The following is a 16,633-nucleotide window of genomic DNA, read 5'->3' on the forward strand; positions in this document are numbered from 1 at the left end:
ACATACACTATATTGATTTAATAAACACACTACAAACATCTTTTACATGACCCATGTCGTCGGTGAAAGCAATAGGTTAAAAAGGTCGTCGGTATAATTCGCGCCGCTAATAACCGGTTAATAATGACATGTGGTCACTAAAATGTTTGCCAAAACTGTTTTTAAAAACTTAAAAATAATCTTTTATAAAATAACAACCATATTTTACCGGTTGCATGTCGTCGCTACATTTTAGATTTAAATGTATTTTAAAGTTCTTTCAAAAAGTTTTGAGGAACCCATATCGCTGCTTAAAGTTTTTTTCTTCTTCTTAACTTTCATTTTTTGTTTTTTTACAAGAATCACGTTGTAGTTACCAAAAATAAAAAAAAATGAAAAATGATACATATATACAGGTCCCAACGACAGTCATCAGGATAGGTAATAAATAATTGACGCACCCTATACCAATGACTAGTCATCGCTAGAGGGCTCTTATACCGAAGACATATGTCGTCGGGATAGAGTCTACTAGCCAAATCAATTTTCTTGTGGGGACATGGCTAGCAATTCTTAATCGAAAACCATATAACGTACGGCAAAAATTCATCAGAAAAATGTTTGCAAAGCACTATTATAGACCACATATAGCTAAAATCCGAAATAAATAAAATAACGATGATAAGAGTTGACGCATAGCAAATGTTGCTACGAATTTAACCATATGGTGGTGGGAGTGCCCTCGGGGCGGAATTAGGGGTGGGTTCAATTCGGCTTCATCAAGAACACCGCCCATCATAAAACAACAATGATTCTAACAAACAAACACAAGCAGGGGGAAAAAAACTACAATTAATCTTTATAAATTAAACAGTAATCTTTTCCAAAATCAGAATTTTAGAAAATACACTTTCCTTGCAAGAAAAGTTATTGAATTGAGATTTAAATTTGGTATGTTTTACATACACTAATCATTAGATAGCTACAAATCCGCAAAATATCCTATATATCGAACCAGTGTACGTTATAAATAAACAACAAACCCTAACTTGATATCATATTATTACTCGTATTAACCCCCACACTACTCTCTTCAAATTAATATCACGGTACATATTCTTCGATCGATCTGGTCTCTATACACAATGGAGAAATATCAACTAATCAAGCAAATTGGAAGCGGAGCGTTCAGTGTCGTCTGGAAAGCGATGAACAAGCAGACCGGTGAAGTGGTTGCGATCAAGAAAGTAGACAAATACAACACGATGGAAGACTGCATTAACCCACTGGAAGTGAGATCACTCACCAAGATGAACAATCATTCGAATATCGCTGAGCTTAAAGAAACAATAAGAGACGACGAAGCCGGCATGCTGTTCCTGGTACTTGAGTACATGGAATGTGATCTCGACAGACTTATGGATGAAATTCGAGATCAGAAACATGTGCTCCCAAATCCTTCAAGGTCTCGCGTACATGCACAACAACGGCTACTTTCACTGCGATCTTAAACCCGCCAACATTCTTGTTTCGAAGAATAATGTGATAAAGATTGGTGATCTTGGTTCGGTCCGTGAGGCGAATAGTCAACAGCCGTATCAAGTTACAACGCTTTGCTACAACGCGCCCGAGGTTTTTCTGCGTGCGCCTGTTTATGACTCTTCTGTCGATATGTGGGCGGTTGGTGCCATCATGGCAGAGTTATACATCAATGAGCCGGTGTTTTATTACGAAGGAGATGTGTTGGTTAAAATCTGTAGTGTGTTAGGCACACCGACAGAAGCTACATGGCCATCGGGGCTGGATCTCGCTAGAAACATATGTTACAAGTTTAAAGATTTCCCTGGTGTGCGGTTTTCTGAGTTGTTGCCGAGTGCAAGCCCTGATGCGGTTAATCTGATCGCTTCACTTCTTTCTTGGTGTCCAAGTGATAGGCCTACGGCCATGCAGGCGCTTCAGCATCCTTTCTTTCATGCCTGTTACCACGTGTCCGCCTTGAAGTATTTAAGCGTGCTAAGCAAAGGGAGTTGTTGAAGGAGGCAAGAAGTTTAAGAAGTTGCGCGAGTGGGTTGGAAAGAGTGGATACATATGAAGATCAGATTGCCATCCTTCAAGCATTGAATCCGGCGAGTTTATGAAGTAAAAGAAGTTTGGAGTATTAGAACTTAGCTATATAAATGTGACCGTCAACTTAGTCCAGGGTTTTATTGTTCTTAATTTTACTTGTATTTTGGTATGTTTTGGATTACAAACTGAGTTATGATATATTTTCTTGAATGTGTGTTTCTTTTACTGAGTCAATTTAGATTCACAAACATGAATATAAAATACATTTTGATTGTATAAAAAACACATGATAAATTTTAGCTAGCTAGATTAACTTCTTACAACTTAATATTATTTTGCATGGAACAATTGCATTTTAATCTTTTTGGTGTAGTTTATGTAGATAGTTATAAATTTGATTACTTGGTTATATAGTTATATGAATCCGATTATCAAAACTTTGAAGTTACAAAGTTCTTTCGTATTTTAGATCATTCATAAATCCCTAAAATAGATATCCATTAGATTGTTATGTTGTTTTTATTTTAATTGACTAATACTCTCTTTAAATAAGTTGTTATCTACTTAAAATAACTTCAACGAGTATTTTTAAAACTTGAAACTTGGCATGGAATGTCATTAATACCATTTTATTGATTTCTTAAACTAAGTGGTTGTAAACTCCAATCTATCCACGCATATAGATTGTGAAAGTAACCGTATGATATGTGTTGGTGCTTTATAAGTGTGCTAGGGGCGCCTTTGGCAACCCCACCCCTCACATATAAGGGTTGCCGAGTGGGTACATCGTCGCAACCTATATGGGTATCTGCTACAACATGAAGAATTAGATAGTAATCAGTGGTCACCACTCACCAGTAAAAGATGAGAGAGAGAGAGAGATGGGTTGGGTAGGCGACGGTTGATGGATGTTGATGGGTTTCTTAAGTTTTCGATGACTTATCGAACAACAGTTGGTTTTATCCAGAGTCCTTAGAACCCCCCCCCCCCCCCTCAACCCACCTCACTATGAGAATTTTGAAATAGCATTAAGCCAACAATTAAGAAATAGGATTTTACATAATATAGATAGTCACTTGAAGCTTTCCAAAACAATTTTAAGATTTTGAGTGCTTTAATTGGCTAATTATATTTTCTAGTTATGACTTATGATCATGGCTATCATTTTGTGTATATTCTAGCTCTTAAGATAAAAACCTATGTCAAGGACTTGTTCCCGAGTTACATAAGAGCATTCTTTTGTTTTTTTTTTCTTTCTGAAATCTAACAAATAGAGGTATGAATTTCAAGACTTTACTAATTTATGTTAAAAAAGACTTTATATACAAATCAGAAATAATTGAAAGGAATCGAAGAAAGTAGAAATGAGAAAAGAACATAATAGAAAAAAAGGAAAAACTAGCTCAAACTCATTAGAGAAAGAGCTTGAAACGTACTAAACTCAAGCTCTCGTAAATCAAAACAAGCCGAAGTGAAACATAGCTCGGCTCTAACTAATAGGAAAAAATACATCATATAGTTTAATTACTATTAAAAGGGCAAAACAGTAAATTTGACACATCTCTTAGACAGCAGCTTTCTGTACTTCCACCAATCAATCAATGAATCCTATCTGCAAACTCCATTGAATCATCTTCACTAGTCTCCGTCCATCCAAACACACTCAAAACCCCCAAATTCAATGAACATATCATAACAATCTATCAAATCATCATCCAATTCATGGCCTCCATATCCACCTGCTTCACACTCACGCCCAAATTCCACTCAAAATCGCTCAACTACTCACTTAGGGCACACACCAATGGATTAGGAAGACAGAATAGTGGAATTAGCAGCGGAAATAGGCGTTTTGTGTTGGAAATTAGGGCTAAATTTGATATGGAAGCAACGGCGGGTCGGGTTAGACCGGGGAAGATAATTGAGAGTGATAAGTTGCCGGCGGAGGTGAGGAAGCGGACGATGGAGGCGGTGGATAAGTGTGGACGGAGAGTCACGGTTGGTGACGTGGCCAGTAAGGCTGGGATTAAGTTGACTGAAGCTCAAAGAGCGTTACAGGCACTTGCTGCTGATACTAATGGGTTTTTGGAGGTATATATAGGTTTTGTTAATTGTATGTTTCAGTTGCTGATTATTATGTGTTTAAGTAGGGGCGTAGGGCTGTAAACAAATCGTACTGTTCGGCGGGAAGTTTGTTTGTTTATAAATGAGTGGACATGAACAAGGAAGCTTGTTTGGTTAACTAAATGAACGAACACAAACAAAGGTTATGCACTTATGTTCGTGAGTGTTCGATGGTGTGTTTGTTTGTTTAAGTATGTACATTAAAGGTTTTTAATATTTTTAATGACTTTTCTAATCTTATCATATAGATTTAAGCAAAATTATTAGCTGTAAAATATATGTAAAGTTAACATATATATGAATATGAATGCTAGAACAAACACGAGCAGACTGAACAAACACGAACAAGAAGTTTCGTTCAGTTAGGGGTTCGTGAACCTTTAGTTTGTCTGCGGAACATGAACAAGGCCTTGTTCGGTTCCGTTCGTGTACAACCCTGGGTTTGACTCTTGAATCCTCTGATTTCGGGTTCAATGATCATTAATTTGAATCTGTTCAATTCATATGTGAGATTTGGATACAATACTTGTCCAGGGTTACAAATGTGCATATTTTTTGTTCTTGAGAATTGTTACTGTAATAGATATACATGGATTATCATTTAGATTTTTCATTTGAGTTTTTAACGAGTGCAGTCATTTTCATGATTGTTTCTGCAGGTTTCAGATGAAGGTGATGTTCTGTATGTTTTTCCAAAAGATTATCGTTCAAAGCTTGCAGCCAAATCGTTTCGCATAAAAGCAGAACCTTATCTTGAAAAAGCAAAGGTAGATAATATATAACATTATATATCCAAATCCTAACTGATCAATGTGATTCGCAAAACTTAATCAAAACGTGATCATTTTACAGTCTGCTGGTGAATACTTGATCAGGGTTACTTTTGGAACCGCATTAATTGCTTCCATTGTTATTGTTTATACAACAATCATTGCTATTCTATCAAGCAGCAGGTAATTGGTGCTTTCTCTTTTGATGTACGTGATAATGGTTTCTGATCGAGGCAGTTAAAATATTATTGTTAATGACAGTGAAGAAGATAATCGGGGAAGACGCAGAGGAAGATCTTTTGATTCTGGTTTCTCGTTTTATCTTAGTCCATCTGATTTGTTTTGGTAATGGTTCTTGACTTCTTTCACGTTGTTTTATAATGTTTGGCTTCGTCACATTAATATTAATCTTACTATATCATTTAGGTATTGGGATCCATATTACTACAGAAGGCGTCGGGTTCGAAATGAAGAAAAGGGAATGAATTTCATTGAATCTGTAAGGAGAAAATAATAACTTTTGATTTCATATATGGTAATTATATGCTGATGTGGACGATGAAGTGGTACAATTTATCAATCTTTTGTAGGTGTTTTCATTTGTGTTCGGTGATGGTGACCCAAATGAAGGTATTGAAGAAGAAAGGTGGAAGTTGGTAATAACTCAGCACTATTTTAGTGGTCTGTGTTTTGTGTCTGTATTATGACTTTATATTCTTGTTTTTGTACTGATAATCTTATAATATTTGTCCTGTTATTGCAGATTGGTCAGTACATTGCATCAAATGGTGGTGTTGTAACAGCAGAAGAACTTGCTCCTTACCTTGATGTAGAAACTGCAGAAAATACGGTATGACCTTTATTATGATATAAGAATAAAATTAAAAATCTTACAGCATAATCATAATATATTATAGAAAGCATTTCATTTGTCTTTTTGATACAGGATGATGATTCATACATATTACCTGTTCTTCTTCGTTTTGATGGACAACCCGAAGTGGACGAAGAGGTATGTTACTAGATGAGTGATTATTTAAGCGTGTGCATATGAAAGTTTCATAAACAGAATTTCATGCAAAAATTTCTCTAAATGGTTTATCATTTTCTTTTTCTTTATTACTGTAATAACATAGTTTTGTAATCATATTTAACTAGGCCTGTAAACGAACTGAACGTTCAGTGAACCATTTGGCAGTTGGCAGGAAGTTCGTTTATCTAATAAACAAAAGAACATGAACACAAGTCTCGTATGTTCATTATGTTCTGGGAACATTTGTTTATGTTCTTTCATTTAAATGTGTTTATATCTGTTTGTCTGTTTATACTCATTAGTTAACGTTTTGTTTAAGTTCATTCATTAGTCTATTCATTTAAATTTTTTGGCCCATTACAACTTGATCTAGTTTTAATAACTTTTTAGGCCCAACACATTGTTCTTTACATTACTTTTAACTGGCTTTAGCTCTCTTCAGTTATATACTTATATTCCTTCGTTTTCGTTCGCGATCCGCTTATTTATACTTTTGAAGAACGGACATAAACAAACACGAACCTGTTCATTTTCTTGATTAACGAACATGAACAAGAAAACTTCATTCGTTTAATTTTTTAAAATCTCTATTCTTTACTTAGGGGAACATATTGTATCGTTTCCCATCACTTCAACGTACAGCTGCTTCACAAAGAAGTGGAAGGAAGGAATATGTGGGGAGAAAATTTAGTGAATGGATTGGAGGAGTTGATAAATTCTTCAAGGAAAAAAAATGGGATTTCAGGTCTTTCTAATTCCTTTCATATCTTGTACAGTGTCATGTTGACTATCAAAATTTCCGCCTTCATTACTGCATTACATCCATATTAATTTGCATTCCGTGTTTTGAAACGCATTGTTCTCACCATGCAGTAAAATTAGCAACACCGAGAAGGCAATGGTTGGTGGTTTGGGCGCGCTTAATCTATTCGGGGTGATTGTTCTCGGTACCATGTTGAAGTATGTAATTAATAAATTGATTATTCAGGGTTCAATTGATCCATAGTTATCAGGCTTGTAAACGAGCTGAACAAACTGGACGCAAGCATGTTCGTGCTTGTTCATTGAACTTTAACCTTACAAACGATCGAACACGAACAATTAAATACACATGTTTTGTTGTTCATGTCCGTTTGGGAAGAGAATGAGCATGTTTGTGTTCGTTTTTGTTCGCTCGTTAACAATATAAATGCTCGAAAATAACTGAAGTACTGAACATATATGAACAAATATAAATGAACGGACGTGACATGTGTTCATGTTTGTTCGTTTTAACTTCGTTTCTCATTTAACTTAATGAACAAGCTTTTTTGTTCGTTCGTTTATTTAACAAACTTTCCGCTGAACAGTTCACTGAACGTTCGGTTCGTTGGCCTAATAGTTATTCCACCTCACTTCTCTAAATTTTTTTCTGTGATTGTATTTGAAGGAATATGACGGTCTCACCAAGTGGATTCATTTCATTTGTATCTGAAATATTTCCTCTTTTACAGGTACATTTTAATATGGGTCATTGTTTATTGTTAACGGGTCAAATGCGTCATAGCAATTAACATAATCAATTTCACAGATCTATGCTGCCTCGTTTTTTGCAATTCCTTTGGTCCGATGGTTTATTACTCAAAAAACAAATGCTGAAATAGAAAAAAGGAACCGAGCTAGAGAGCAACGAGCACGTGCTCTTGAACTGCCCGATATCACCCTCAGACGGAAGGTATTGACTTTCTTTGACTGAAATCTCACTTCTTTTTTCTGGGCGAATGATGGTTGTGTTATTAAATATTTTTCAAAGGTTTAAATTTTTATTGTTAATAATATATTGTTTTTGTGACCGATACAGATTCTTAGCGCTCGGGACATGTCTCAGAGGACTGTGATAGGTCAGGATCGGATTGTGTACACAACAGAAAGAGACTTATTTGAGCAAGACTACGACAAGCAGGAATGGGACAGGAGATTCAGAGAGATTGAGAAATCTGAATAGACGGCGTACTGTTGTAACAGTATTAATTTAATCTTTAAAAATTATTACTTGAACAGGTAAATATCAAGCCTAGACTAATTATAAGCTACTGGTTAGAATGAATATATTTAAGTAGCTAAAGAGAAAATACATAGGCTTGTAATCTTTTATCCAGATCGGAAACTGAGCTCGTATTCAACTTGAGCGAGCAGCTTCGTGAGTTGACTCGCTCTTTTGTGGTTTTAATTGTGTTGTATGCTTTACAAGTTATACAGTACTCGAATAATACAATATCGAACTATGAATATACATTAAAGACAAGGCTGCCTTTTTTTTTTTGGCGTCATTTATACAGTCAGATCCTTTAATGTTACGTTATAGTTGATTATTTGATTTTAGTATGTAATGATTTAAACTTTTAACAAGCATCCGAACAAACTCAATGGCATTACCGGATTGTTTAGTAGACCCAAACTGTGTTTGATCGAATGAGGTGAATGATTTAAAGTTTCAACTGTTGATTGTTTATATTTTTTATATAAAATAAATGAAATTGATGGAACTGTTATGGTGTACATGTGTAGTGTTTATAGAGAAATTATAAAGGTGAACTTTTGGGTAGATTATACAACAATAAGCATGTGAGCATGTATTTAATTTTGTGTTAGGATAAAATACAAATAGATTTAACGTGTTATACGTACAAATAGTTATAATTATTCTAACACTCGAGTAATTATTATCAATATACAATTTTAAATTAGAGTAGTTCTTATTACTCTACTTCGTTTTTTGTAATATAATTACTGTAGTTCAAAGCTGTAATAATAATAATTACTCTAGTTACTTATACAGTTAGTAGGTTAATTTTCTTTTTCTTTTTTTTTTATAATCTTGTCAAATATATATGAAAAATATTTTCAAGCAGGAGTGAGGGTTGGGTGGCCACTCAACACTAGCCCAATAAAATTAAATTTTTTGAAAAGTTAAGCCCAATAAGATAGAATTTAAAAACGATGAAATTGCTAACCTAAATATTTAGAGGTGTGCAAAATCGGTTTTAAACCCATACCGAACTGGTTTCTAAACCGAACCGGTTTGGTAAACGGCTAGTCAAAACCGGCTTGACTCAAACCGGTTCGGTTTATAAACCGGTTTAGAAGCAAGATAGGTCTGCCTGGTCCAGGTCGGTTCGGCCCGGTTTAGAACCGATTTAACCTGTTTTTCTCAAACCGGTTCGGTTTTAAAACCGGTTTGGTAAATCTTAAGAGGAACTGATCCTGGAGCTGGTGGTTTGGGTCGGTTAGGGTGAAAAGGTTTCATTGTCAAACCGGTTCGATTCGGTTTACATGAAACCGGTCCCAAATCGGTTTTTTTTACACCTCCACTTCATGCTGGTCTAAAAAGGCTTGGATTGGGTTTCCCTTATAGTCCTCTTCCAAACCCATTAATCATTTATATAAATTCGGCCCACCTAATTATCTACTAATTTGTTTTATTTTAATTAGCCCAAAACAGACTTATATTTAATAATTAACTAAATATATTGAATCACATAAGTCGTAAACCCCCCTTTAAACTGGCTGTACCCCAATTCCAATGTCCAATGGTCATATAAAAGGCTTAGTGTCACGGAGTTATCCCTCAGACTTCGTGTGGCGTCCGAAGGCCAGCCAATCGGTCCGCTTATGATCAAGGTCTGCTGGTTTCGTTATGTCTTGGACTCATTAGGCGAGCGGCAACAGCTCGCAACCAGCGATGTGTTCGTCATGCAAGCACGACTAGGCATGTACGCCTTCCTTCTCGCTGAGGCCGTGCCCAATGAAGTTCGGGATGAGCCAACAAACCCAAGCGTTTCAACACAAATAAGCATCTCGATCTTCAAATATTTGGTCCGTGACATCAGACTCTTGTATGAGTTTTTGGACACTCTTTACGTTATGCGTTATGGGCTAATTAGCATATGCTAGTTGAAGCGTCATGTAGACAGAGACATTTTAACTAGCTTACCTATTAACTAAAGAAAAAGAAACCCAAAAAAGAAAAAAAAAGGAAAAAAATGGATTGGTTGTTAGTGGGTGGACACCGTAATTATTCCACCATAACGTTTGTTACCACGTTACTGTCCCTTCGAAATGCCTACCCCTTGATGTAACGGCATGGTGTAGTTGGCGTTAAGGGGCTGATGTGGCTTCGAAACCACCGGTGGCGTTACTCGACAAAATACAGCCTTTGAACATCTTGATGATATACAAAGCTTTTCGTGTGTTGGGTCCGGTTGCCTAACTAGTTCAGCGGATTCTATCCACCTTTCATAGCCGTGCATTAAAGACAGGAAAAATCGATTTGGTCTAGGTGAACCAATTTCTGACCTGACCCTGCCAAACGGTATAATCATATAAAAAGGTACTTGTTTTATATATTAAAATTGATCTAAAAATGTTTTTTTATAAAATGTTGATTTTTTCCTTTTCAGTATTCTTTTACCCTGTTTTCTTATATGTACCATGCTTACAGATGATGAAATGTAAAAAAATTGATATTGGAAAAGTGTTCGTATAAGAAAGTAAATTTTGTTTAGTGATTTATCATGACATCAAAGGAATCATAATGCTATATCCTTTGAATTCAACATCCTTCCCGGTCACGCTTACTAATCTAGGATGTTTAATTGGTCATGGCTTGTAACTAGAAATGTACAAAACAGGTTATACCCCAAACAAGTTTGGGTTAAAAGCGGTCTGGTTGCTCAAGGTACCGTCAAAACCGGTTTGGAGGTAAGAATGTTCAGCTCGATCAAACCGGTTTGGAACAACGGAAAAAAAAAACGGTTTTTTTGGCGTGTATTCAAATCGGGTCGGGTCCAAACCGGTTTGATGGAACGGGTACAAACTGATCACGAACCGAAGGTCTAGGTCTTAAACCAAACCGGTATTTTTGTACATGTCCACTTGTAGCTAAAAAATATCTCAAAAGTAAAATCAGTATGTTCCAACTTGCAACATGAGGTCATACAATTTAATGAGCTAATTGCTATTTGCTAATATTAGCTCGGTTGTGGGCTTACTAATGTAAAATGCTCGTTTTAAAAAGGCCCAACAACAAGAACTCACATAAAGAGGTCCAAGCATCCGTGTAGTAGTCTTTCACACTTAATAGTGTCTTTAATTCTTTCTATGTGTGACTACTTACACCCCCCTAACTCACTAAGTATATTTGGCACATCAATTCCATTTTGACTTAGCAACTCATGTACTATAATATTTTAAAAAAAAAAGTGTAAGAACACATTATACAATATATAAACGGAAACCTAATACTACACTAAAGGTAACATAGGTCCAATCAGTGGCAGCTTTCTTTTCCTTTTTTAATAGTTCGAAACGTGTTTTTATTTTTATTGAATTGAAACTAATAATGGTAACAAAAATGGAAGATGCTGTGGTGGTATTGTTGTGTTGTTATAAGTTGTAGGACCTAAGTTGAATCTCCATTTAGTTGGTTTTTGGTGTTTTTTTTAATAGAAATAGATTTGTTTTATAGATTTCATACTAAATTAAGCAATGAAAATATAAGGTGGTGTGGTGGTAAAGTTTATTGTAATACATTATGTTTTATGTGTGTTTGGACATTTCGATCGGTGCAACGCGCTGATGACAACCTCTAGTTTCATTAATATACAATGGCAACGCACAATGGAAATAGATTCATGACTTGAGTTCATCTATTTCAATACTCGCCTTGTTTATTGAACAACCATATTTTAATACTTGCCTTACTAAACCACAATGCGCAAATATTTAGCGAAATAATCAATGAACAAAGGCCATGAATATTTCAAGTCAATAGTGTACATGAGATTGTGCATTTAGTCACTTAGAACACTAGCTATCAAGTATGTAGGCTACTAGCCCACTATGTATGAATGTTGATTCGAGTTAAAATCTTTTTCATATGGGTCAAGAATTACTATTCACTTTTATAACACTTGCTAACTTAAATACGATTTCAATTAGGCCAAAACTACCAACAACCCTCGTCACCATTTTTTTCATCATTCGTCACCACTAGCCTTGATAATATAGCGAACATATTTTAATAGCTTATTTTTAAACGGTCATTTCAACTTAAACCCGCTTCGAACGAAATACTTTTTAGAGAATATTCATTCTATAGGTTTACACAATATTGATTAACATCCCACCCGAAGGTAAAACTTGGTTCAATGGAGAAATCATATTAGTGCGAGAAATATGAGAAATCAATCTGAGCTATTGATATTTCTAATCAATGGTATATAATTATGATGGAAAAATTGCAATAAATAAAGAACAAAATATAGAAGGTTTTAATAGAAGGGTATTTTGGCCTTAATGTTTAATAAGGAATGTATGGTTTTAATTAATAGCATCTAAAATTTACCCCAAAAAATTATGCACGTTACATTTCAATATTTTTCTAATCCTAAATTAGCTAATTCAAGAATATTCATATTTATATTTATAAAACAAAAATTCAAAAATACCGTAACGTGTGTAGGATAACATTTTAGGTTTATGTATTTGTGTATTATATATAACACATTTTCCTTGTAGGATATGTTATATCGTTTGTGGAGGGTATGATTAAATACTATGCAGGACACCTTCGATTAACCGTGTAGAATATTTTGGTTATTTTGTGATGTGTAGGACTACCGTGTATGAATTATGTTTATCGTGGATGGAAACCTATACAAGTACAAGTGTGTTACTTTCCATCAACTATGTAAGATTAATATTTTGTTTAGTGTGGAAACCTATAAAATACAATTGTGTATGTTTTCCTTATATATAACATATTTTCCTTGTAGGAAATGCTATATCAGTTGTGTATGGTATGACCAAATAATGTGCAGGATACATTCTATTAACCGTGTAGGATATATTTCGATTATTTTGCATTGTGTAGGACTACTGTGTAGGATATAATCGGACTATCCAAAATAATACTAATATTTTAATATTTTTAAATCAACAAAGAGGTAAAATATTTGTTTACTAAAATTGAAACTCACCAAAAAAATAAATAGTTACCATATAAAAAAAATATGTGTTTTACTATTATACCCTTATATTTAATTAAATGGAAAAAGGAAAAGAAAATTTTTGATTGGGTGGAAGGATTTCTTCAACTTCTCACACTAATATGATTTCTTCATTGAACTCAACCCTATATATATACATATATATATATATATATGGGAGATTTCAAATGAGAACCCCTTTGAGTTTTAAGAACAAGGTTACATATACGTAAAAAAATTACATAATTTTTTACGCGCCGAGTCGACTTATTATACATGTGTAACGGACGTAAAAATTAGTGTAATCACTTACAACTTTATTCTCTCTCCTACTTTGACTTTTTAGTCAGATTTAATCTCAACCACACAATCCAATCCATTTAATAAAATGTATGGCTAAAAATTGAGTTCTTAAAACTCAACATGGTTCTCAAAATATCCCTTCCCTATATATATATATATATATATATATATATAAACCCAAAATGAAAAGAAATACTAAAGAAAAACTGAACCACCATATGTAAAACTATCATCGTATCATAAATGACTAAATGTTATAATATGTTGGAAAAAACAAAATACAAACAAAACTAATGAAATTATCCATTAATTCAACAAATCTAAGACAATTAGAAACTGAAGAACATCAACATGAATACGCGAACGCGCGAAGCCATCAAATAACAATTTTCGCAACTGCGGGTCTCTCCACGGGCACAATAGCGAAGCATAACTCTCGGTTTTTACGAAATGACCAAACTTGAATCATCGTATACACCTTCAAAACCATCTTATTACAAGCCACAAACTCATTCCAGTTCGTCTTCAACACATAGTTGTCGGTATTCTTCATATGCCACGTCTTCAGCCTCAGCGATTTCCCGAACATCTCCATCGTCGGACCCACCACCTTAACCTCCATACCATCTTTACTACCGACCTCAATGACCTGCATCTCATCCAGTTGCTTAACCGGCATGTTTAATCTGTTTTGATCGAGTTGTATTTAAGTCACTCTCGTACAACGATTTCTGGATCACCAACTTCATGTCGAGACCGAACATCTCACTGGTGATGAACCGCTTCAACTGGTCGGTTGAATCGTTGTTCACCACCGGCCCACACACCATCTTCTTCGGCATCTTCCTCTTCTTTTTCTTCTCCATCAACACACTTTCGGGTTTCTTGATTATCACGTTCCCTGTTAACTTTTTAACTTCTTGATCATCTTCGAAAGTAGCAAAACAACGCTTCTTTATAGGCAAGAACCTGAGTTCATAACATGCAACGTGTTAGTATATGATGAAAACTTAAGTTATAACATGTTAAAAGAAACTGGGACTAATATTAATACTATTATAATCTATATGTACACATACCCGTCTTGAATAAACCTTTTAACTTGTTGATGAACATACTTGTCTTCGAAAGCAGTAGCAAAACAACGTTTCTTTATAGGCAATAGTAACCTGAGTTCATAATCACAGTAACAATGTTAATATTAATATTACAATATATGAAAACATAAGTACTTATAACTTGTTTTAACAAACTAGGTTTAATTAAATCTTGAATATGTTACCTTTCTTGACACAACATATTGTTCCGATGATCATGTAACATTGCCATAGATGACGGTGTCGTGGCTCGAGTATGATCTACGGTGAGCGATGGAAGTTTGTCCATTGTTGACTTCAAGTTTTTGCAGAATGTATACGCTCGAATAATATGTATGTGTGTGAATTGTGATTACAATGACTAATAATTAGCAAGTAGCCTAAGTGCTTACTTATATACACGGGGATGAGAGTTTGAACTTGTTGCCTAAGTTATCTAGATTTTATAACAAGAAAATCTTTTTTATTAAAGGAAACTAAATATTTACTTATTTATCATATCTCAAAGTTTATTAATTTTAAATTTGAAGTTCTGTTTATAGTTTTGATGATTTCATTATAACTAATATATTTCAGTTTTAATATAACAAATGCAGCCTAAAGTTTGACACATGATCAGTTGGTACCACTCTTTTAGAACTTACATTTAATCAAATTATTCATATTTGGTTATTATATATTCAAATAGACCAATTTTGCAAAGCAGGTACGTAATAGTTTGATCTGCATATTAATCTGTTTTGACCGACATGTTTAATCTAGTTTAATCTGATTTAACAAACTCATGTTTATACCCACTCCCTAAAAAACCTGACTTCACCTATCTACTTTATCTTCACATTTTCACATAATATCCTTTAAACACAATTCAACTAACAAGTGCAGAGAGTTGAGGTACAAGCATCACCATATAATGAAAACAATGATCTATCACAAAAATGTTAAAAACTCATGTAGCATCATGAAATTGTCATCCTATGGCTAAAATTAGATAGACATACTAACGCAAACATTCATGATTATTGTCTCAAATCATCTTTAACCGTTGTAGAAACCAGTTGAGTCGTTATGCAACTGCTATAAACGTTAAAAAATATTTTCTGGAATAAACAATTTATATATGAAAAGATATGGATACACAAACTTATAGTGAATGCATGAATGGTTTCACATTGATTAGTCACTTTGAGAGTAAATACTTATATAAAGTTGATATGTGAAGTAGATATATCATACGAGTCGTTTAATACATGCATCACTGGTGCACGGTCAAATTTAAACATCTTAAGTGGGTCTTGTGTTTTGTTTATATGTGAAAATAAAACAACATTATACTAAAACTAGATTTAAGTACCCGCAAGTTGCGCTGGGTTTTGAGAAGGGTAATATATAAGCATAGGCGTATTGCATTATAAGTTATATTATTGTAGTTACAAAAAGAGTTAAATGGATACATAATATCCTAGTCCTAAGAACCTAGTATTTATACACTCACCCGAATCAAAGAAGCTGCTAGCTACGTCTAAAGCACCTTGAGCATGTTGCAATAGAGATTTTAAACCCATTTTCGTTTAATTCAATCAGTAGGTCTGAAGTTGTCATATACTTACCATCTTTATTTTCCATGTAATTTATATCTTTCCATATCATCTGCACATTAAACATGAACTTATCAAAATATGTAAAAAGACATCTTTTGAAGACAACATGAGGCAAAGCTTAATAGCTACAATACCTTATGTTGGCTTTCAAGACCTGCACAGTGAACATGTCCCCTAAGCTACCATTCAATCTTCCTTATGCATAAACCACAAATTCATTAGATACCAGACATTGAGTCCAACATTAAATTAGAAATAATTGTTGTGATGATTTAAACCTGAAGAATTTGGGGATAAAGGAAAGCGGTTGGCGTGGAATTCACTAAATAAAAGGAACCTGCACAGCTCGCGAAGAACAAAAGCACGACGCAAATACGCTTTCAACAGTGACGAAATCGGATTGCGAGAAAGAAAAAAATACATAAACATTTGAAAATATAACACCACTTGAACCATAAGTGAAAAGAATAAATATACAACGAAACTATAAAAAACTCGAAACATGATTTGTGGCTCAGATCCCCGTTATGGTTGCAACATACGTTGCCATTCCAAATAACGGAGCGTCATCATAGCGTAGACATAAAACTCAAGAGACAAACGGAGAACAACAAACGATTGAGGGCCGGTG

At 34.4% G+C, this 16,633-nt stretch overlaps 1 protein-coding gene and 1 pseudogene across 1 annotated transcript; both read left to right on the top strand.

Moving 5' to 3' along the window:
• The first annotated feature begins 1,124 nt into the window (after positions 1-1,124).
• Positions 1,125-2,117, top strand: LOC143554312 (cyclin-dependent kinase F-4 pseudogene; annotated as a pseudogene).
• Positions 2,118-3,741: 1,624 nt separating this feature from the next.
• LOC143554313 (uncharacterized protein At5g03900, chloroplastic-like) lies at positions 3,742-7,957 on the top strand. Its single transcript, XM_077044096.1, has 13 exons — positions 3,742-4,137; positions 4,830-4,937; positions 5,023-5,123; positions 5,202-5,285; positions 5,367-5,439; positions 5,531-5,596; positions 5,704-5,790; positions 5,887-5,952; positions 6,576-6,718; positions 6,847-6,933; positions 7,403-7,466; positions 7,544-7,687; positions 7,814-7,957. Exons 1-13 carry the CDS (start codon positions 3,769-3,771, stop codon positions 7,955-7,957), a joined length of 1,536 nt encoding a protein of 511 aa, XP_076900211.1. The 5' UTR covers positions 3,742-3,768.
• Positions 7,958-16,633: the final 8,676 nt, after the last annotated feature.

The sequence above is a fragment of the Bidens hawaiensis genome, unplaced genomic scaffold (assembly GCF_021521415.1).
Source record: "Bidens hawaiensis isolate Kalapana, Puna unplaced genomic scaffold, B.hawaiensis_p1.1 tig00017586_1, whole genome shotgun sequence".
Taxonomy (NCBI): domain Eukaryota; kingdom Viridiplantae; phylum Streptophyta; class Magnoliopsida; order Asterales; family Asteraceae; genus Bidens; species Bidens hawaiensis.

Coding starts and splice junctions, on each gene's coding strand:
- LOC143554313 (XM_077044096.1), top strand. CDS start 3,769: ATGGCCTCCATATCCACCTGCTTCACACTCACGCCCAAATTCCACTCA. Junction 4,938..5,022: donor CTTATCTTGAAAAAGCAAAG/GTAGATAATATA, acceptor ATCATTTTACAG/TCTGCTGGTGAATACTTGAT. Junction 6,934..7,402: donor GTTCTCGGTACCATGTTGAA/GTATGTAATTAA, acceptor TTGTATTTGAAG/GAATATGACGGTCTCACCAA.